Here is a 20,019-nt window from a genome sequence, read left to right on the forward strand (position 1 = left end):
TATATTCATTGTGATTAACTTTTTCTTTGCCTTTCTTTTTTATTATATTTTTTGATGAGTTCTCAAAGGGGTTGTTCAAACGTTATTTTTTCATCATTGAATGTAAAAAAGCAGTAGGAAAAACTGATAAAATTAAAATGGTGAAAAAAATGGTGAAAATATTTTACTCGTAAATGCATAATTTGTATAACTCATTTTTTATTGCCTTTTCCCCACTTTTTATGAATGACCCAATTTTGTATCACCTCGAAAAGGAATTTTTTTAAAAAGGATGTTTATTTTTTGAACGAACAGCTAGCTATAAAATTGGAGATAGCAATATTCATCCATTTTATTAGTTTTTCTTCACCAAAATGGGAATTTTGTATCTTTTTCCTAAATATTGATAGTTTCCCTTGCACAAATTTATGAAGGAAAGAAAGCAAAAAACTGGCATCATTCATTCGAGCATTTTAAAAATGGTAAATATTTTGTTGCAAAAATTAAGTGATACGCTGATTATTTGGCGCTATTTTTACAATGTTAGCCATCGAAAATGACTGTTTTTTTCTCGCTTTTAAATTATCCGTAATTGAGCCTTCAAAAACGGTTGAGGAGGTGATAAAATTGGGATTGCCAGTTAACCGCTTAATATGAGGGAGCATAGTGCGACTCGTGTTCCATTTTGGATTACCATTTTTTCGTGGTACTGAAAAAGTTCACAACGTATCATCGCGGGCTAATTTTCCACATCCCCACTTTATGAGGCCAACTCGTTTTGCATTCCTTCTGTGGCAATTTAAAAGGCCACTGAACTGGTGATGTTTTTAAATGTTACTGAGGGTGTTCGCCAAAGCTGAGGAAGCCTTTTTTGAGGAACAATTTTATTAAAGCATCAATTTTTGCACCTACATGAATGTTTTGAATGCCATTCGGGAGAAGTGGTGTACATATGTATATACATATGTGCGAAGGGGCCAATCGTGTGGGAGGTGTATAGGCTACGGCTTCTTACGGTAAAAGGGTGGCGGAAAAGAAAACGGACGCTGCTGTGGAGCTGTTTTTTACCCTTAACCCCTCTGTCATGGTTGTTACGTTGCGGCATTGTTGAGATGTTGTTGCGAAAGTGTCCTAGCGAAGTGATGCTAGGACAAGGGCAGGTACGTGTATGTGATATACTCTAAGGGGGTTCCCCCATCCCCTATGATGTGCGGGTGGGGGGCACTTGCAAAAGGTCACTTCTCGTGTCCCCTCCAAATGTGCAAAAAAAGAAAAAGAAACGTGCAGTCAATATATACACATTTTGTGTGCGTCAAAGGGGAAGCAATACCCCATGTGACGCCATTTCAATAACATCGTTGCGATGGAAGTGGAAGTACCTAATGGTTTTCATTGCTCAATTAGCCTTTACGCAGATGGGCGCAAAGACTGAACCTTTTTTGTGGCACTTTTGGGGTAGAGAGAAAAAGGCTTTCCTTAGGTGGCCTCTGCTGGGCACACACATCAGCGTTGCATCGCCTCTCAGGACGTCAACAAATTTGATATTCTGCTTTTGCAGCTCAACTGACAGTTGTGTGAGGTGCATTCGTGTGGTAGCGCGTTTGTGTGGGTAGAACTTACATGGCCGCCTCGTGGGAGCCACCCCATTTACCATTTTCAGCTACAACGCGCGGCTACTTTTTACCCGAAGGTCACCCCACGGTTAAAAGGGTTCCTTTTTTAAACCCCGTGTGGAGCAAAAAAAAAAAAAATAAAAAATAAAATAAATACTGCAACGTGGAATGTAGGTACGCACTTTTATGAGATAACTGAGGGCATGATTTTTTCTCCCTTTTTTTTTAAGCAAATATGGGAGGAATGTTCATTTTCTGCCCTTCCCGTTGGTCCCGCCTTTTTTTTTTTTTTTTTTTCCCTCATTTTCACCTCTTCACATTGCTCTCTTTTTTTTCGTTAAAAATGTGCATTGCTGCAGTGAGGTAGCTCCGGGCCCAATTTCCCCCCCAGCGCGTTTTCCCAACTGAAGGAGAGAGCGAAAGAGGAGCAAACGAAGGGGGTGGATATTGAAGGAAGCCCTCGTGTGGAAGAGGTGTGTACTCCTGTGTTACGTGTATGAGGGAAGCTTCCCCGAAGAGGTATACCTAAACGATATATTCTACATGAGAGCTCTGCTGAGCGCTGTCATCCTATCGGTAGTACTTTCCCTGCGCAACCAAAGCAAGGTGAAATGTTATAAGATCCAGGGGAGGTTCCGAAGCTGTAAAAGGAGAGCAGCTGTTAGCATTTCTGAAGAGAGAGATGATTCCAAAGGCGAGATTGCACAGAACAGCAGTTTGGTGAAAAGCAAAAAGAGATATTCCTTTACCCCTCTCAAGAGGAACACCATAAAAGATATAAAAAGGAGAATCAAATTTAATGAAAAAAATGTGAGACCCCAAAATGGACCATTCGGTAAAAAAAAAGATATACATAAATCGCTAATTGATGATATTAATAAGGAGATGCTGAAGGAAAGTATCAAACTTGTGGGCACAAATTATGACCAAGAGGAGATCGCCACTCATAATATTCTTCCCCTACCTGTGGAGGATAGAACATCCGAATGTTACAACAGCTTGGTGCTCTGTAAAGGCATGCCATTTCATGTGGACACGGCCAAAATTAGGGAATTTTTCAACCCATATAAACTTTTGGATAAATATATAATTTTTATAAAAGACAAGAAAGGGAATTTCTTCGGAGATGTGATCGTTAGATTTACCAACAAAGAAGAGAAGCTCTTGGCATTGAAAAATAAAAATTTTAAATTCCTCATGCACAGGTATATACAGCTGTATAACATTAATGAAGAGCATTATGAGGAATATTTTAACGTGGGCTATAAAAACCCCCCTTCTTATAAAAATTACATCCCCATTAAGAATGTGATTCTGTCTAGTGCCCTCGAGGAGGTAGACCCTCTTTCCGAGGGGGTAAGTACCAACAGGGATAGCTCATCAGCCGGAGTACAGACCCCTTCCGATGAAAAGTTCCAGTATCACTCGTTTTTCTGTGACGAATTAGATAACGATGAAGAGACGAAGGAACTTAGAGAGAGGGTAAACAAGAAAGGCATTCTTCTGAAGAGTATATACACGGGGAAAAAACTCAGAGGGAGAATAACGTCTGTGCATCCTTATGGCGTTTTCGTAGACTGTGATGTGTACGTTAAGGACAAGAATGATAGGTTTGTAAAAATTTTGGCTCTACTACATAAGAACAAACTTACCATAAATATAGGACTCCCCTCGGATCCTTTGCCAGAACAAGAGGAGAAAGAACTGATACTGCAAAAAAATATGAACATCATTGTGTACGTAGATAAAATTATAAAACGGGACATCCACCATAGTGGAGGTAACCCTAAGGATGGAAAAAATAATTTCATTTTTTTTAACCTCACCTTTGACTCCTCCATAACGGAGGAGAAAATCCGGTGGCTTCAGAGCCTCAAGTTGAGGAGGCAGGCCCTTCAGCAAAAAATGAAAATGTGCAATGAAGGATATTGGAGTGTGTCCTCGGAGGGGGGTAAGGCACCCGAAGGGGGGGGGAAGAATGGCCCACCGGAAGGGGACCCCCCACCCCAAGTGGCGGAAGTAAGCGGAACTGAAGAGAAAGACAAAACGGCAAGGATAACCTCCCTGAAGGGGGAAAAAATGGGCAGTGACCAAAAAATGTTCGACGCGCATGATGAAAATTTCCACATGCGGAGCGGCAAAACGGAGGGATTTCCCCCCTCGGAGGAGAACCACAAATCGAAATTGAGCAGCAGCGCCGAGAGGAAGAAGACTCCTAACCGGAGGTCCAGCAAGATCTACCTGATGAAGGACCCCCGCTCTGATTATCATAACTTTGTGGGGGAGAAATGGACCCAACCGGGGAGAGCAACAGCAGCGTGTGGCTTGAGCAGCAACGGGGAGGCGGAGCAACCTGAGGGGACCCCGAAAAATGAGAAAGGAAACCAAAAGAGAAACCAAAAAGGGAGTGCAATGGGAAATGCAAAGGGAAGAAATACTACGAAGAAGAAGAGAAAAAAGAAGCAGTTAGACGACGGTGACGTTTATGATGAGGAGGACAATTTTGATGAAATTTTTAAACTCGAAGTGGGCGATGCGGAGGGAAAGGAGGAGGTGGAAGGGCAGGAGTTGGACGGCCAGGAGTTGGACGGCCAGGAGGAGGTCGACGAAGAGGCAAGCCAGCAGGGCAGTCACAGCGACTTCAAAAATCAGAGGAGCGAAAAAAAGGTGACCAACCATTACAACGACGAAATGAAGGGAATTCTGGACGACATTTTTAGGAAGCGGGGAGACGGCGGAAGTGCCGCAAAAGGGGCCTCTACAAAGGGGCGCGCTGATAAGTGTAAGGAAGGTGCATCGAGAGATGCGCGGTTTATGGGAAGTGGTAGCGCTCCTCATGGTGATGAAGCCGCCACGGGGGAGCACACACTCGGAGTGAGCTTCGAAGGAATAGGTGACAGATCCAAATGGAGAAACGACATCCGAAAAGAGGAGTCCCTATTTTACTCGAAAATGTTCGGGCTGAAAACGGACCTAAACGACTTTTACTCGGATGGCCCACGGGGGAAGGACGCTGATGGGAAGGATGCGGATGACATGGAGCAGCTCATGAAGCTCAGCGAAGGTGGAGGCGAGGGGGGGGACCCACCAAGTGACATCCAGGAGGAGACTTTAAAATTTGAAGGTTTGGAAAGTTGGTTGGAGAGAGGCAAAGAGGGGGAGATGGCAGAAGGGGAGGACCCCGAACGGGGGAAAGCACCTGAAAGGGAAGAAGCGGAGGAGGGCCGCGAACCAGGGGAGAGACATATCCACGAAGAAACTGCTAACCAGCTAAACTCAATAATTAGCGGGAAAGACGGAGAGGCCCTGGATTTTTCACACCTCGCAGAAATGCCAGCAGAAGAACTGAAGAGAGAAATATACAAAAAAAATTTTCTTCTCCCCATAGACGTATCAACGGAGAGTTTAAAAAATCGCCTCATACAAATATACATATGTGAAAAGAAGAAAATAAAATTTGACAACTATCCGTTTATAAGGTACTACCTGTTCGACTTCCACGTGCCAGTTGAAGACATCAAACTGTTCGTTCTGGCCAATAGAAAGTTTTTAAATAAAAAAAATATAACTTGTACCCTTTTGAATTCCCTAAATTTGAACGAACTGAAGTACCTCCTTCATAAGTCCATGGAGAATATTCGCCTGTGGGAGCCGGAGGATTACATAAAGAGGAAACTTCTAAATTTGAACAGAGACCTCCTGCAAAAGCAGAACATAAATCATGTAGATGATGTAGATGCAAACAATTTACTCATACTGTGGAATGACTTTAAGGACTTTCTCCTAAACTGTGTCTATGGAAATGACACCACGAGTGACTCCTGGGCCGCAGCCCTCACAGGTGTGCCAGCCAGCAACTGGGAAAGAACCTCCAGCTGGGAAAGAGCCTCCAACTGGGAACAAACCAAACCATTCAGCACAAACAATGCACACACACAAAAATATGTAAAGAGAATGAAAAACATGGAGAGAGAAAACTTCTTCATTAGCAAGAAACTACCCGTGGACGATGTACTTGAAAAGCAAATAAATAAAAGCAAAATGGAACATGGGGACCCTTTTGAAAATGCATTAAGTACGCTAAATAAAGAGCTTGAGGAGAACGAAGCGGAGCTGCCAGACAAGATAAGCCTCAAGGAAGCCATGAAAGTCCTGAACAACAGAACGTACATGAAGAAGATTAAGCGATCTCTCAGTAACGACTCAGATGAAGGGGCAAGTGAAGAATACATTGGCAAAATTATTAGCCTAATTTTGAGGCATAAGAACTATTTCAAGGAACATCTCAGCGAGGCCGCTCTGAGGAAGAAGCCCCACGAGGAGCTAATTGTAAGTGGAATCCGGCCAGTGAGCGCCGCGGAGAGACGAACCTGCGGCGCAGCCAATGAGCGGGTTGGATTAGCTAAGAGATGAACCATAAACGGGGAGCTCCGAACAAATTCCGCATTAACTGTTCCCGCTTCTTCCCCTCCCCGCAGGTCCTCCTTGATCAGCTGCCCGCCGACCTCATAGAAGACTTGCTCTGAGAAATGCGGCCCTGACCCTTTCGCATTTTTTCCCGTTCAAATATCCCCACAGTTGCAAAGAAGCGGCTAAAAAAAAGAATTCCACTCGATGGGAAACGCAGTTTGTTTAAATTGTTGTTAAAAAGTTACAAAAAATTAGAGAAAAAAAAAAAAAAAAAAAACTTGGCCAAAGGGAAGCCATACGCATACACGTACGTACCGCGCACCGCTCAGCCGCGCCCACCTCGCTACTCCAAAACTGTGAGGTGCACATTCTGCACGTATTTCAAAACGTGCTGGATTAGGAGGCGATAGCCTTGGTCCTGGTTGCTCGTCACGTCGCTGGCCACCTTCTGCCTAAGCAGAAGCTCCTGCAAGGTCCTGAATTTCCCGGTCAACCCCCCATTTCTGCTTTTAGAATAAGCCGCTAACCTTCTGTGCACTTGCAAGAGGACCCTATTGCTTTCGTCTGAGAACTTCTCCTGAAACGCCTGCGTCCAGCGGAGGGCCACACCCAACATTTCGCCCACCATTTTGTTCACCTCTACGTCTAGGCTGTACGCACTTAACTTGGCGTAACGCTCACCAAAGTACATTTTCAGCGCGGGCTTGATAAACGGGGCAAAGGAAATCAAAACCGCGAGGAAGTACTTCTCCAGGTGGATTACCCTCTTCGTCGTAAGGAAAGCTATCAAGTGTTTAACCAAAGTGTTGTTCACCCAACTTTTGAAGTACCCACCAGATAGCAGCAACACGATGTCCGTCGGGGTTAGCTTATTCTCCTTCACCCTATTCTTTACCATCGTTCTTAGCCACCCACACATCCTCAAATTGGTTAGCAGAAATTCGTAGGTACTCAAAATGTAGATGTTAGGTAAGGAGGTGACTATGCTGGCCAAGTCCGGATCGTCCTCCCTATATATCATGGGCCTGATGTCCAAACAGGCAGCGTTGCCATTTTTGCAGTTATCCGAAATGTACGAAACTGCATACTCATAATTCTTCAACAGTTTTGGATCGTTAAAGGCTAAGTTCTTCATGAGCACGGGCCTGCTTAGCTTGCTCCTGTTTTTGGCTATACACTGCTCCGCGGCCGTTTGTAACTCTCCCGTTATGGACTGCCCATCGTCCTTCCCACTTCTCGAAAAGAGCCTTTTTACGCCTCTGCTACTGCTGGCATTGCTGCCGCCCATGCCGCCGCTCCCACCGCCAACCTTGCTGTACTTGCGCAGAAACAGGTCCCTCTGGTAGGTGGTGAACAGGGTGAGTACACTCGGTGACTTCGAACCTTGCCTGCCATCTTTCGGGCCCCGCTGCGTGTGCGCTGAGTTAGAAACGCCCTGGGATGCGGGGGACACTCCTTTAGGCATGTCCACCCGTTTGCTCTTCCTAAATTTGTTGAAAAAATTATCCATTTTACCTTTTCCTCCCTCTGGCTGATAAGACGAAGCGGATTTTTTAACCCCCCTGACTGGCAATAGTTCACTACGATCTAAATGTACGGCGTTATCGAACGAATTGTACCTTGGCCTCGTTCTTCTTCTATTTATTTCATCCTCGTATTGCTCCTCTCCGGGGATTACATCGTAGAGGTGATTCATGGAGTCGTGGCTATCCGAGTAACTGTCTAAAGGCTTGATATAATCATCTTGTAGGGGTGAACTTGAACTGCTCATCGATTTTTTGCTCCCTACTGGAGGGGATGTTCGTCGGTTGAAGTCCTCCTCTGGGTAGGAATAAAGATTGAGAGGTGCCGACCTATTGGGGCCATTCCTTCCATACGCATAGTCATATACGTAGCTGCTCGGATCCCTCACTATTTCACTTTCACTGGAGTGTGGTGCTTCTTCATCACTGCCACTGCTACGATATATAGCATTCCTCCTTCCATCCGTCTTTGAAAGTTGCACATGCTTATTTGGCTGTCTATGGTTTCTTCGTTTAACAAATTGAATGTCTTCATAAATGGAGGACTGGTCCGCATCATATGCGTTCGATTCGTTACTTCGAAGGTCACTACTGTTATTTGAGCTACCCATCGAATCGTCCTCCTTATCGCTCATGTAGTCGTCCATGCTGAGTCCTAACCTTTTGTTAAAATGTTCGAAATCTTTGCCTAAATAGACATTACCGTTTGGGGTCATTCTTCCACCTTCCTCTCTTCGAGGAGGTCCCTCATCCGGGTAACCATCTCGGTTGCCATGCTTTATGGAGTCTCTGTCATCTTCCTCTGCTTGGTCGTATGTTTGCCTCATTTGGTGAGAGCTTCCATACTGATGCTGCTGATCGTTGCGATAGTCACGTGGGTAGTCATTTCCGAGGTTACCCCCGTAGTCATTATCCTCATCAGAGTCATCCTCCGAATAGTCGTCTACGCTGAATGACCTTTTCTCTGTGGGAAGGGAGGCACTGCTTCTACGCACGGGACCGTATGATGTCCCTGGCTGCTGTTCGTCATAGATAGAAGTGTTTTGTCCTCTATTTAAGGGCTGTTCCCACCCTTGTGAACCACTTTGGAACGATTTATTTTCATTCGAGTCTCTTCGTTGTGTGTCTTCGCTGCCCCCATGTTCGAACCATTTTATGAGGTCATTTACGCGCCCTCTCTTTGGTGGCTGACCTTTCACATCTCCGATGTTCCAAGAGAGTAACAGAAGCGCGCAGAAGGTGGCGTAAATGGAGAAGATACACTTTGGCACCATTTTGGGAGTGACAACGGTTTACAAAGAGGCACAAATGAGGATGAGCACAAAAGTAGAAATTTTTTTTGGAAATGTTAACAAGATGCAATATTTGTGGGGATAAAAAGTTGACATAAATGTTTGCCTTACTGTACGAGCAAAAAAATATGATTCGGATTTTTCGTCCAAACGAGATGAAGATAATTTTGTTTCGCCTTAACCTTTGCTTTATCTTTCCGAACTATTTTGTTCGTTCTGTTTTATAAGACTTGTTATTGCTTTGTGAATTTGTTTTTTTTTACATTTCGTTTTGAATTAGCACTTATTTTGATATTTGTCCGATTTGTCTATTATTGATTGCATTTGGCTTTTTTTTTTTTTCTCATTTCTAGCTATTTTGTATTTTTTCCCTGTATTGTCTTAGATTAGTTCTTGTTGTCACCTACATTTTGGCTATTTTTTTTTTTTTTTCTAGCCATTTTGTACTTTTCCGCTGCTATGTCAGATTTATCGCTATTTTTACCTGCATTTTAGCTGTTTTTTTTTTTTTTTTTTTTTTTTTTCCCAATTGTCATATAGCTAGCTGCTTCTCCATTCTGTAGAGCGGCGAAGTGGCGAACTAATTTGAGTAAATTTTCTCCGTGTAGAATGCACAAATGGGAATATAAAGGAGAATCCTTTTTTGGTGCCTAAAATGTGTCTTATTGGGTAAACTGTCGCATAGGTTCGAAGTTCGACAGGGCTGCAAACCCACATTTTTATGCTTTGCATTGAAGGTATCATTAATGGTTAGAGAGAGCCGCATTATTTATCGATTACTCGCGGTTCCCGAAAAGGGACGAAAGCGAATGTGAGCAGAATTACTGGGTGACATATATTTTGTCCCCATTTTATTTCTCCAGTGCAATACGCATGTAATTTCCGGGAAGCCCCAAATGGGTGTTGTGGTAATGCTGCCAATTTGGGGAAACGGCGGGGGAAGATCTCAATGAAAAACCTTCCAAACGTATGAGCATCGTTTCGCGGCGCTTACCACACGCCAAAAAAGGTAAATGCTTGAGCGGTCATGTAGATAGTTATACGAACAGAATCAGTGGTAACAAAATTCGCTACACGGTTAGATAAGCAACTGCTGTTGGAGTGTGTCCTTGTAGCGATGCGCTTAAAAAGGACGTTCGCATATGTAGTGGAACGAGTCAGACTTGCCTTCAAGAGGCGCCTCTTCCAATTACCGTGTGGAGCATGGATAGCCCCACAAGTAGTTATTGTTCAATCTGTGTATTACCAACACGTGGGTGCACCAACACGGGTGTACCTACATGTCTTTGCCAAAGAGATGGGGGAGACTGCTCCAATTCGGGCTCCTTTCCTCCAATTTTTAGGTTACCCCTTCGTTTGTGTTTTTTTTCCCCTTTTAGCTGAAATGGAGCACGCACTTCCTACAGTCACAAAAGCAGTTCTTCATGAGTTATTTAATTAAAATGCCGAAAGTTCGCAAAAAAAATAAATCCAAGTTGGTACATAAAAAAGAAATAAAAGGAAAGGAAAGGGAAGGAAAACAGGATGGCTTCGTGTACGCGCGCAGATGGTCTTCTTTATAAGAACTGCTCATCTTACAAAATGGTACTTAAAAAATGGCGTACACATAAAAACTTCACACACACACGCATATATGTACATATTTATGTATATACATATGCACATTGTGCAACAAAGCAGGGTGGATAAATCGACGAAAAAAAAGCATGTACACCGTTGTGCAGGCACTCGCAGGGGCTCCTCCTCTCCGTGATTCTTCTAACTCAGGTCGATCTCCTCGTTCCATTCGCACGAGATGAACTCCACCGCCCAAACATCACATTCGTAAGATTGATCTTTGGACCCGTTTGGGAAACATATGCAGTTATATGCTGCTGGCCCATCAACACAGGTGTCAGTAAAGTGCGCAACGTATACTTCATGCGAGGGGAAATGAAAAAAAAAAAAAAAATGCGCGCAATTGTGCATAGAAGGAATAAATAACACTGTTATAATCACATGGTGAAGGTTTTAAAAATGTTAAAAATTCACAAAGGAGGGGGGGTAAAAATAAAAAAAAAGGAGCGTAACTTCTTCCATTTCGTGGTAATATATATGGAATTACCATACAAATTGTCCGCTTATTTTTGCTGGTCTTGTATTGCGCTTAATATTGGAGGCATAAAGAATTTGCGAATACGTACAAAAAAAAAAAAAAAAATGGGGACCTATGAATGGGGTAACTGGTGGGGCACGTTCTCACCCATCTGGCTATCCTTCTCATTGGTACTGTTTTCCCACTTGGCTTCTCTATGTGCACATGGATGGGAGGGGCTTCTACTTTATGCAAAGTAAGAAGCGAGCTCAAGTGAGGGGTAAATATCATCATAAGGGCTGCGCATCGAAGAATGATTCAGTGCGGCTTTCCCGCGCGAAGAAACTACAAATCTACAGTGCGCTCAGTTTTTGTTGAGACTCTTGCTGGTGTCTGTTCTGCTGAACGCGGGATTGTTCTCGCCCGCACTGGGTTTACTAACACCGTCTGCGTTGGCACTACTGGAAGTGCTCGCAAGGTGGTCAGGAGCAGCGGCGCCCTGGCCCCCCTCCGCACTAGCATTGGTGCTTACACTTCCCGTGCCAGTGGGTCCCCCCGTCGCGCCGAACTCACTGTTAGCAAAAAAGAAATTGCTATTAGTTCGAGAAACAGTTGAGGAGATGCTTGAAATCCAGCCAGTAGCATTCTGCGTCACGTCTTTTATTTTGCTCTGCCCCTTTTCCCACCAAGGATTATCACTCACATTTTCAGCAATTTTTTTGGTCTTCTCAGTAATCCAGCTGCTACTATTCATTAGTGTATCTTTGGTACTTTCGATGAGGTCATTTTTATTTAAATTATTTATCGTGTTGGTCGTCATGGTTTGCGCTCTGTTTATAAAATTGGAGAATGTGGCAGACACGTTATCCAAAATTTCCGCCGTGTTCAAAGAGGGTATGAAATTCTGTTGATCATCTGCATATAAATTATTTTTGCCATTCTTGTTAATTTCGTTCGCATTCATATTTTCATTTTGGCCAAAATTAATTAAGTCCTTTCCTTCATCAAGGGATAATGGAGAGGGAGGGTCAGAGTTATGCACAATGGATTTCATAATTTTTCTGTAATGTTCAGCTGCCTTGGTTCTATATTTCCTCTCAGGAATAAAATTGTTAATTCCATAATTTTCCAAATATGTTTGGAATTTTTTATTGCCTCCTTTGTCCAGATATTTTAACTGCTCATCTGTGAATATGTCCATTTTGATGCTCCTCACAATGCTTATGTGTACCCCCAAACTTCTATGAACGCCTGAACAGTTAATGCAGAGAAACACCCCGTGGTTAACGGACACCCAGTCCGGGTTGGGGACCCCACAGTCGAAGCACTTGTTGTTGCTCTCATCTTCCTTCTTCAATTTGTTGATAACTTCTATGGCGGCCGCGTTCATTTTGTGTGGGGAAGTCCTAGAAGCGGTAGAGAAGCGGTAGAGATGCGGCAGAGTGGCGGAAGAGAGGAGGAAGAGACGCGGAAGAGATGCGACAGAGATGCAGCACAGACGCGTTGTTACACACTTGATGGGTCAGGACGCGCCTTTCTGTGTGCGTTGCGATGCGATGAGATGAGATCACCACCTTATGCGCGCAATTTTATTGTGCAAATGAACGCACGTGTATGTTGCGGAAAGGGAGCCGATCAACGGGTGACAATTAAGCGACTCACGAGGGCAACGACGCTTTAATAAAACACTCAGGCTGGGTTACAAATAAAGCAGATTGCTGGTCTCCATAAAAACGAACACGTGAGGCACGAAGAACTGCGTTACGCAATGCGTATAAAAAATGTACCAGTACCGTACGCACATGTGCAAATATGTACAAATGTATATACCCACGTTTGCGGCAAAACAATGGCTCAGGAAAGGAAGAAAAAAAAAAAAAAAAAATCGTAAATATGAACAAGTGCAAGGGTAAAAGCAAAATGAAAAGGTTAAGCAAAAAGAAAAATAAATGCACTCTACGCGTACGTTAAAGGAAAGCTCTTCCCAAGGCCATTTTTCGGCAAAAAAAAAAAAAAAAAAAAAAAGAAAAAAATAATTCAAGTGAGGAAGCAATTTCGTTCAACAGCATGTAATTGTTTTTTTTTTTAAAATGGGAAGCGGTTAAAATGGTAAAATGGTAAAGTGGCGAATGGCAAAATGGCAAACGCTTTGAAGGGCTGACTTGCGCGATGGCTTAATGTTTCGCTTTTGCGCGGGAGAGATTTTTCGCGAAGAGCCGCTTTGCGCGTACATTGTGGGAGTAATAATGCATATGTATTGTGTATATTATACGTACATAACAAAATTGTGCTGCGTACATGCCAACGTGTACAGAGGCTCACATGTATGTGCGTGGTGGGCGGCCGAGCGTCATTGCGTGGGCGGCGTTCTGATCACATTTGACCCCCACGTGCGCGTACACGTTTGAGCGCACGCACAAGCGCGAGGAGCAAGGCCCACAAGAGGCACCACATAAGCATGCCTTGTGCATATGATTACATATGTACGTATAAGCATATGCGTGTTTGCGCGTATGTGCGGGATTGGCTGCGCAAGTTAACTCTGCAAGTTGTGATTCCACAAGTTGTGACTGCGCAGCGAGAGAAATCCCACTTCTATGCCTGTCGCGTTTTTTTCGCGCATCGAGCCTTTTGAGGGAAAACGGTTAAGCAAGTTTGCGGTGAGGGGTTGCAGCCAGCAAAACGTGGAGGCTCGCGTAGGTGTATAAGTACGCACAAATGTGTATATATGTATATATATGTGTATATATATGTGTATATATACGTATATATTTGTATATTATATGTATATTTTTACATGCACAGCGTATGTGCGGATATGCAATATGCGCACGCGAAGCCAACTGTACAGTCGCAAACGGCACACAGCTCCAATTGGGAAAAAAAAAAAGCATGCGGTTGCCTCCAATTAATTAGTGAATTATGTCTTTAGGATTTTTTGCTGATTTACGCAAAAGGAATGAACAACAGGAAGAAAAAAACGCTTTTTTTTTTTTTTTTTAATTCCTGCTTTTAAAATTCTGACGGGGGGTGGAAAAGTGTGAACGAGGCGAAGAGGCTAACCGAACGGCAGATTGCGCATGCGCGCTCGTTCGCCACTAAATGAAGCGGAGTTGGAAAAGGTTTTGTTGCGCATCTGCCACGGTGAGTGTACGCACGTATGCACATAAAGGGGCAAGCGTGAACGCAAATAAATATGTACGCATATAATATACATATGTATGTGATGTACATGTGTATGTAACATATGTATATATCTATGCATATACTTATGTGCGCGCTCCAGTTTGCGCCAACGCGGCTGAGTAACGCCTAGCGAACAACCTTCTTTTTCACCTCATTCTGTGCGGATGCATGATTAGCACATTTGTAACACCCCGCTGGATTTCCCCCCCCAGATTTGCCAACTATTCGAGCTTAAAAAAAAAAAAAAAAAAAAATGGACATAAAGTTCGTCTATATGTTTTACCCCCCCTCTGTAAGCAGCTCGCCGCATAAATCTCCTCACCTTTTTTATACGTTCTTTTAATTTTTTATCAAGCAAATTTTTAAGTACTGTCAGTAAAAACTCCCCTCTGCACGTTCGCAAAGGGAAGAAGTAACGGTCACATGTACAGAACAGTAAGCGCAGAAGTCTTTAATGTACAGCCAGCCTGTTGGGGGAAAGCGTTGTCTACATTTCTGTATCTTTCTCTTGGAGGGAATTTACAGGGCGGGAAAAAGTTGAGTGGCGAAAATGTTCTGACCGCCACTGCGCTGCGTAACAGGTGTGGTCACTTTGGTGTGCAACTGGAGGTACCTTTACGTTGCCACGCAATTTTAGGCGAACATGCGAACATACGAACATATAAATACATGTGTGCCTTTATGGATGACTCTCCTACCCCTATGTGTGTAATATAACTTCAGCACGCGCTCAACACACCCCTTTGCCGCTTTAAAACACTTTCGAAATGATCTGTTCCCTCATTTGGGGTTAATTCTCGTGCTTAACCTCTTTAGCAAGAAAAAAATAAAAATCAACAAGTTAAGCGTACCACACGTATGCATTTGTAAAAAGGGGCAATTTTTTTTTTTTTTTTTTCTTCTTTTTCCCCTTTTGGGACTACGAAACGTTTATGCCAAAACAAAGAGGGTTCCGCCCCCAGGGGTTAATAGCCCCCATACAGAGGGTCAAGTACACTGGGTAAGGGGGAAAAAAAAAAAAAAAATAAAATAGTCAGACGAGTAGAATGAAGTAAAAACGTGCCTTCATTCGCTCTCCCCCAAGTTGCATATGCAACACCGCTGTACCTGCATGCAGACGTGCGCATGCTTTATGTGCATTCCAACCGCTTTCCCCGTTAGGCCAACCATAAAGGATAAATTCAACCGAGAAAGCAGGCCGACATGGGATGACTTGAAGGACAGGATTAAAAACCAAGAAGGAAATAAAATGTTGGAGGAGTATGAAAACGCGAAATATGTGGAGGAGCTTAACAAGAACAGAGCGGAAAAAATAAAGGAGCAGGAAAAGAGGTACATAAAAAAGCTAAAAAAGGAGTATAAACATAAGCGGAGGAATAAAAGTGACAGCCGAAGTAGCAGCGAGGACAGTGCCACTTCCTCAGACGATGACTCGAAAAAGAAGAAGGAGAAAAAGGGAGAGAGAGAAAAAAAAAAAAAAAATCGCAAACATTCGAGTAGGCATAAGCGGAAGGAATCCCATTCCAGCAGCGAAGACGGGCATTCGAGCGACTCCTCCTCCAGCCATGAGAAAAAGAAAAGGAAGAAGAAAAAAAGGCGTTCCCTGTCTGAGTCCAGTTCGAGTGACTCGAGTGGCCGTCCGCGTAAGCGGCGGGAAAAAAGCGTAAGTGTTCGCGCACACGTAGAGGTGTAAGTGTGTAAAAGTGTGCATTTATGTGTGATCAAACGTGTGCTGTGCACGTGAGCAAACCTTTGCACCTTGCCAGTAGGCGCGTCTTAGCACCTCTCTGTGCAGACTTTTCCATGCGAGCGGGCGCAACACTTTTCTCACCGCTGTTCCCCTTCCGCAGGACGGGGTAAATCCCTATAAGCTATCGAGCTTCTTTAAAATGAAGTGAAGAAAGAAGAGTGAAAGGGGGGAAGTCTTTTCCGCGTTTAATTAAAAAAAAATTGGCAAAAGGGGGAAAAGACGTGGCAAAGTTTCGGCAAAAAGTGAGCAAAAAATTGGCAACAATTTGGCAACAGTGTGGCTACAGTGTGGCCATAATTTGGCCAAAATATGGCCAAAATTTGACCATATTTTTGCTTAAAAATTTTTTAAAAATATTTTTAATTAAGATGGCACTTAATTTTTTTTTTCTTTCTTTTTTCGTTTGCATCAAATTAAAACTAATTTTTTTTAATAACGTAACGCTATTTGTGAGATTTTAAAAAAGAATTTTTCTATTTTGTCCAATTTGCGCGTCATCAATCCAGTTGGTCCAGATCATCCTGAGGGGAAGAAAAAAAGAGCGATTAAAAAATGTGGCCACACCATTCATGCGCAATGTGTAAGTATGCACGAAGGGGGTGGCGGTGGTACAATAAATATTTGTAGGCGCTCAGTTTTTTGGGGGGCTTATCCGCACGTGTGATTGGCCATCCCCCCCCCCCCATTGCGCTTCCGTGTTGCGAATATGTGCAGCGTTAAGGAGGACGTTTCTTCAACGTGGCGCTTTACTCATCCGTCGCGCTGCCAATCAATCGCTGGGGCAGAGTATAAAATACATACCAGCTCGTCCATAAAAAGGTCGGTGTTAATTGGGACGTCATCCTCTCGTTTGTCTGCAGCGTCAGGTGGGGTGAAAAAAATCCATGCAGTAATACGTGAGCATATAAAGGGGGGCGCATAACAGGCCCCTTTTATTGGTAAGAAGCCACGAGGGCGTGTCCCCTCACACAGAACAGTGCGTACAATGCCAACTGAACAGCGGCGGATGGGGCTGCCTTACCACTTTCATCGACTTCTCCATTTTCGTAATTTTTCTTCTCCGGAGTTTCTTCCTTCTGTTCATCGTCATCATAAAACAGATCATCATACTCATTCGTGTTCGCGGCATTGTCATCGTCAACAAATAATCTGCACAGGGGGGGGAGGGGGAAAAGAAAAAGGAGTTGTGAGGTGAGGGGGTTCCCACAGTAAATGTAGAATAATCTATCGCGGTAACGCCGCAAAAAAAAAAACAAAAAAAGGGGACGATGCTGCACTGATGGAGGGGAAGAAGTACATTTGCGTAAACGAAAAAGACGCAAACGGAGTTACACCAATGGATACAGACAAACAAGCAAACACTTGTGCATAGGCGTATGCACTGCCGAGAGCAGAAGCGTCTTACGTTGGGTCGTAGGTAAATAGCTCCTTCCCGGAGAGCACGTTGGTCCGTCCCTTCTTCTCCGTTTTGTCCTTCTGTTCGTCCTTCTTAAGCTTATTTTTCTCCTCCCGCTCAGCTAACCACTTTTTGAATATTTCCAGAGTCACCGCGGTACCGTTATTTATAAATTGGGTTCTCTGCAAAAGGGGGGGGAGAAATTCACATTAGAGATGATGCTACACACGTGGAGATGACGAACGGGGTGGTCCCGTCGGGATGGTCTCAAACTGGAGCACAAATTTGACGGTCAAAAAAATGGACTGATGATGGGTAACAATTCGTGCGTCATTCTGGGGCGCCATTCTGCAGCGCCATTCCGGGGAAGCCCTTCGGTTACCTCCTCCTCGATGATGTCCTCCAGGGGGATGTCGTCTTTCTCGTTTTCGGTCGGCTCTGGTTTTTTTAACACGTATCCTGCGTTCGAGCGAAAAGGGGCAGCAACAAAGTTGGTAATTTTTGCGAAAGGGAAAATTATTTTTCAACAAAAGGGAATAAAAATTGGGCGCTGTTAAAGGGGTTAGCCCATTTGTGGTTCCACGTTTTGCCAATCCCCAGGAAATGTTCATTTATTTATTTATTTTTTTTTTTTTTTTGGGAAATCCCCCCATTTTGCGCCGTTTAATTATTTTCCCTTCATTTCGTTATTACCTTGCGGGAGGCAGTGCTTGTACTTGCAGTTGTCTCCTCCGTTGGGGCAGACCCAGAACCATCCGTATTGCTGCGAGGGGTGTGCATATATGGGTGTACGTAAGTACGTGTGTATAGGTGTGGATGGTTACGTTATTACGGTTTTGAAATTTGCGCCGTCTTTGCGGTGCGGTATGGCGTGCAGGGCAGGCGGGTGTCCTAATATGCAGCTAAATCGGGGAAGGTGTTCTTTCCTCCTTTTTTTTTCTTTTTCCTTCTTCCTTTCCTTTCTTCCGTGTGCCCCCACTCACCTTATTTTCGACGGCGCTGAGGAAGTACTTGCAGATGATGTCCGTCTTGTTAATATTTTTGTGCCTTATATTTATCACCTCGTTCAGCTTGTTAATATCCCACTGATCTATGGTGTCATTTTCCTTATCATTTTTGTTGTCCCGAATATCCGTGTAGATGTCAATTTTTTGGGACTCCTTGGACTTCTTCGGGTCGTACGTGGACGAAGTTTCGTTAATCTTTTTAACCTTCTCGGTTTCTAGAGGGAAAGAAATAGGGCGGTAAAAAAAAAGCAAATGAACCGTTGGAAAAAAAAAGGGAAAGAGGGAGGGAGGTTGAAAAACTGTCACGGGGATGGAGACCCCTTCCAAGCAGCCATTCACAATGGACACATTTTGAGGCATTAAAAAATTTCCCTACTTTGGTATATCGAATTGAGCAATAATTTTTGCTGATTTAGTTTTTCCTTTTCCTTTTCTTCTTTTTTCTTTTCGTCTGGTTTTTTTTTCGTCTGGAAGACTTGCTGCTGAACTCCTTTGATGTACCTGTGGTGGTGCGTATGCGGTGTGGGGAGGCACATATCATGAGGACGGCCTTCATTCTCGGCTGCCATGGAATTGCGCAGACACGCACATGGGGTAGGAAGCACCAACGAACGCACTTTGCATACTGGCGTGGGGCTGCCAACAGGCAAACAACTCCAGTACGTACCTTTGGACACTCTTGCTTTTGTTCTTGTTTTTCAGCCCAAAGGTTTTATCTTCCACAATTTTTTGCTTTTCTTTTTCTAATTTTTTCGTGTTTTCCTTTTTTGGAGGCATTTTTGTTGAGAACAGCTTGGGGGGGTGGCGGCAGGGGGGCGAAACACGCAGGAGGTGCAGGAGATGCAGGAGATGCAGGAGATGCACAAGATGCACAGGAAGCACAAGAAGCACAAGAAGCACAAGAAGCACAAGAAGCACAAGAAGCACAGGAAGCACAGGAAGCACAGGAAGCAGATGCCGAAGCAGGATAAGTGCGCGGCTATTTTGCTGAGTATCCGGCACGTACGTATTCTCACGTGTGCGAACAGCTATCTGTAAATTACTTTTTCGCCGAACCTTTTGGCAACTCAACTCCTTTGCTCTTTTCTTGCCTCTCGCCCCCAGGTCACCCTCACCCCATAATCGGCTAATCAAAATGGGCCAAAAGAAAAGGCAAAAAAGGGGGGGAAATACAAACTCTTCCTCAAATATTATTTAAAAATAATGCCAAAGTCGCCCGAATCTTCCTCTTCCAATCGCTAACAACCAAGAGGGAAAAACAAAAAAAAAAAAAAAAAAATTCACACGCGGAGTACGTTCGAAGCCCTTCGTGCCTCGTGATTTGTACAGAGGGTGAAGAAGAAAAAGGAGAAAGCGATAGAGAGGAGTCACTCTACACGCTCGTTCCTCATCTGCATGGTACAAGCAGTGGTAAGGTTATACAATTGGAGTGCTGCGTCATGAGGCGACGACTTGAAATTTTTTCTAAACCGATCTTTGGTTTGCGCGGGCGAGGGGCGCGTATAGCACGGTGCGAGCAAATGACATGGCGGCAATGTGACTTCTCATCAACAGGTGCCATATTTGCCACGGTGAGGGGGAAGAGCAGCGGGAAGAGGTGAATACTGGGGGGAAATTAGCGCACTCGCAAAAATGGAGGAAGCGCGCCGTGGGGGAAGTGTTGCGTAGAGGGACTCCCTTCACTTTGCCTGGCCCACCTGCTCATTTGGTCAGCTTATGCGGCTTATCCCCGCGCCCGTTTTTCCTTTTTATTTTTACCCTTTCGGAATTGCCAAAGCGGATAGTCTGC

At 44.0% G+C, this 20,019-nt stretch overlaps 5 protein-coding genes across 5 annotated transcripts, besides 9 other annotated features; 2 read left to right on the forward strand and 3 right to left on the reverse strand.

Moving 5' to 3' along the window:
* Window positions 1-2,135: 2,135 nt before the first annotated feature.
* On the forward strand, window positions 2,136-6,118 carry PVX_101115 (hypothetical protein, conserved; the record flags this gene model as incomplete). The annotated part of the gene is made up of 2 exons (XM_001613919.1): window positions 2,136-5,921; window positions 6,071-6,118. The coding sequence occupies 2 exons, from the start codon at window positions 2,136-2,138 to the stop codon at window positions 6,116-6,118; spliced, it is 3,834 nt and encodes a 1,277-aa protein (XP_001613969.1).
* Window positions 6,119-6,261: 143 nt separating this feature from the next.
* Window positions 6,262-6,281: a microsatellite.
* A 64-nt stretch (window positions 6,282-6,345) lies between these two features.
* Window positions 6,346-8,799, reverse strand: PVX_101120 (hypothetical protein, conserved; the record flags this gene model as incomplete). Its single annotated transcript, XM_001613920.1, has 1 exon — window positions 6,346-8,799. The coding sequence occupies one exon, from the start codon at window positions 8,797-8,799 to the stop codon at window positions 6,346-6,348; it is 2,454 nt and encodes an 817-aa protein (XP_001613970.1).
* Window positions 8,800-9,317: 518 nt separating this feature from the next.
* Window positions 9,318-9,343: a microsatellite.
* Window positions 9,344-10,305: 962 nt separating this feature from the next.
* Window positions 10,306-10,338: a microsatellite.
* A 917-nt stretch (window positions 10,339-11,255) lies between these two features.
* PVX_101125 (GTP-ase activating protein for Arf containing protein) lies at window positions 11,256-12,486 on the reverse strand (the record flags this gene model as incomplete). Its single annotated transcript, XM_001613921.1, has 1 exon — window positions 11,256-12,486. The coding sequence occupies exon 1, from the start codon at window positions 12,279-12,281 to the stop codon at window positions 11,256-11,258; it is 1,026 nt and encodes a 341-aa protein (XP_001613971.1). The 5' UTR covers window positions 12,282-12,486.
* Window positions 12,487-12,895: 409 nt separating this feature from the next.
* Window positions 12,896-12,926: a microsatellite.
* A 685-nt stretch (window positions 12,927-13,611) lies between these two features.
* Window positions 13,612-13,684: a microsatellite.
* A 404-nt stretch (window positions 13,685-14,088) lies between these two features.
* Window positions 14,089-14,168: a microsatellite.
* Window positions 14,169-14,312: 144 nt separating this feature from the next.
* Window positions 14,313-14,333: a microsatellite.
* A 626-nt stretch (window positions 14,334-14,959) lies between these two features.
* Window positions 14,960-14,986: a microsatellite.
* Window positions 14,987-14,992: 6 nt separating this feature from the next.
* On the forward strand, window positions 14,993-16,286 carry PVX_101130 (hypothetical protein, conserved). The gene is made up of 3 exons (XM_001613922.1): window positions 14,993-15,077; window positions 15,239-15,740; window positions 15,928-16,286. Exons 1-3 carry the CDS (start codon window positions 15,010-15,012, stop codon window positions 15,973-15,975), a joined length of 618 nt encoding a protein of 205 aa, XP_001613972.1. The 5' UTR covers window positions 14,993-15,009; the 3' UTR covers window positions 15,976-16,286.
* A 38-nt stretch (window positions 16,287-16,324) lies between these two features.
* PVX_101135 (hypothetical protein, conserved) lies at window positions 16,325-19,484 on the reverse strand (the record flags this gene model as incomplete). Its single annotated transcript, XM_001613923.1, has 9 exons — window positions 18,898-19,484; window positions 18,607-18,731; window positions 18,207-18,445; window positions 17,917-17,986; window positions 17,606-17,682; window positions 17,233-17,405; window positions 16,849-16,976; window positions 16,629-16,681; window positions 16,325-16,348 (listed from the first exon to the last, which is right to left on the reverse strand). The coding sequence occupies exons 1-9, from the start codon at window positions 19,005-19,007 to the stop codon at window positions 16,325-16,327; spliced, it is 999 nt and encodes a 332-aa protein (XP_001613973.1). The 5' UTR covers window positions 19,008-19,484.
* A 2-nt stretch (window positions 19,485-19,486) lies between these two features.
* Window positions 19,487-19,511: a microsatellite.
* Window positions 19,512-20,019: the final 508 nt, after the last annotated feature.

The sequence above is a fragment of the Plasmodium vivax genome, chromosome 14 (genome assembly GCF_000002415.2).
Source record: "Plasmodium vivax chromosome 14, whole genome shotgun sequence".
NCBI lineage: Eukaryota > Apicomplexa > Aconoidasida > Haemosporida > Plasmodiidae > Plasmodium > Plasmodium vivax.

Bases quoted from the DNA above. Each gene is read 5' to 3' on its own strand.
- PVX_101130 (XM_001613922.1), top strand. From the start codon at position 15,010: ATGCCAAAACAAAGAGGGTTCCGCCCCCAGGGGTTAATAGCCCCCATA. The intron at 15,078-15,238 runs GTAAGGGGGAAA...TTTCCCCGTTAG, and splicing joins CAGAGGGTCAAGTACACTGG to GCCAACCATAAAGGATAAAT. The intron at 15,741-15,927 runs GTAAGTGTTCGC...CCCCTTCCGCAG, and splicing joins GTAAGCGGCGGGAAAAAAGC to GACGGGGTAAATCCCTATAA.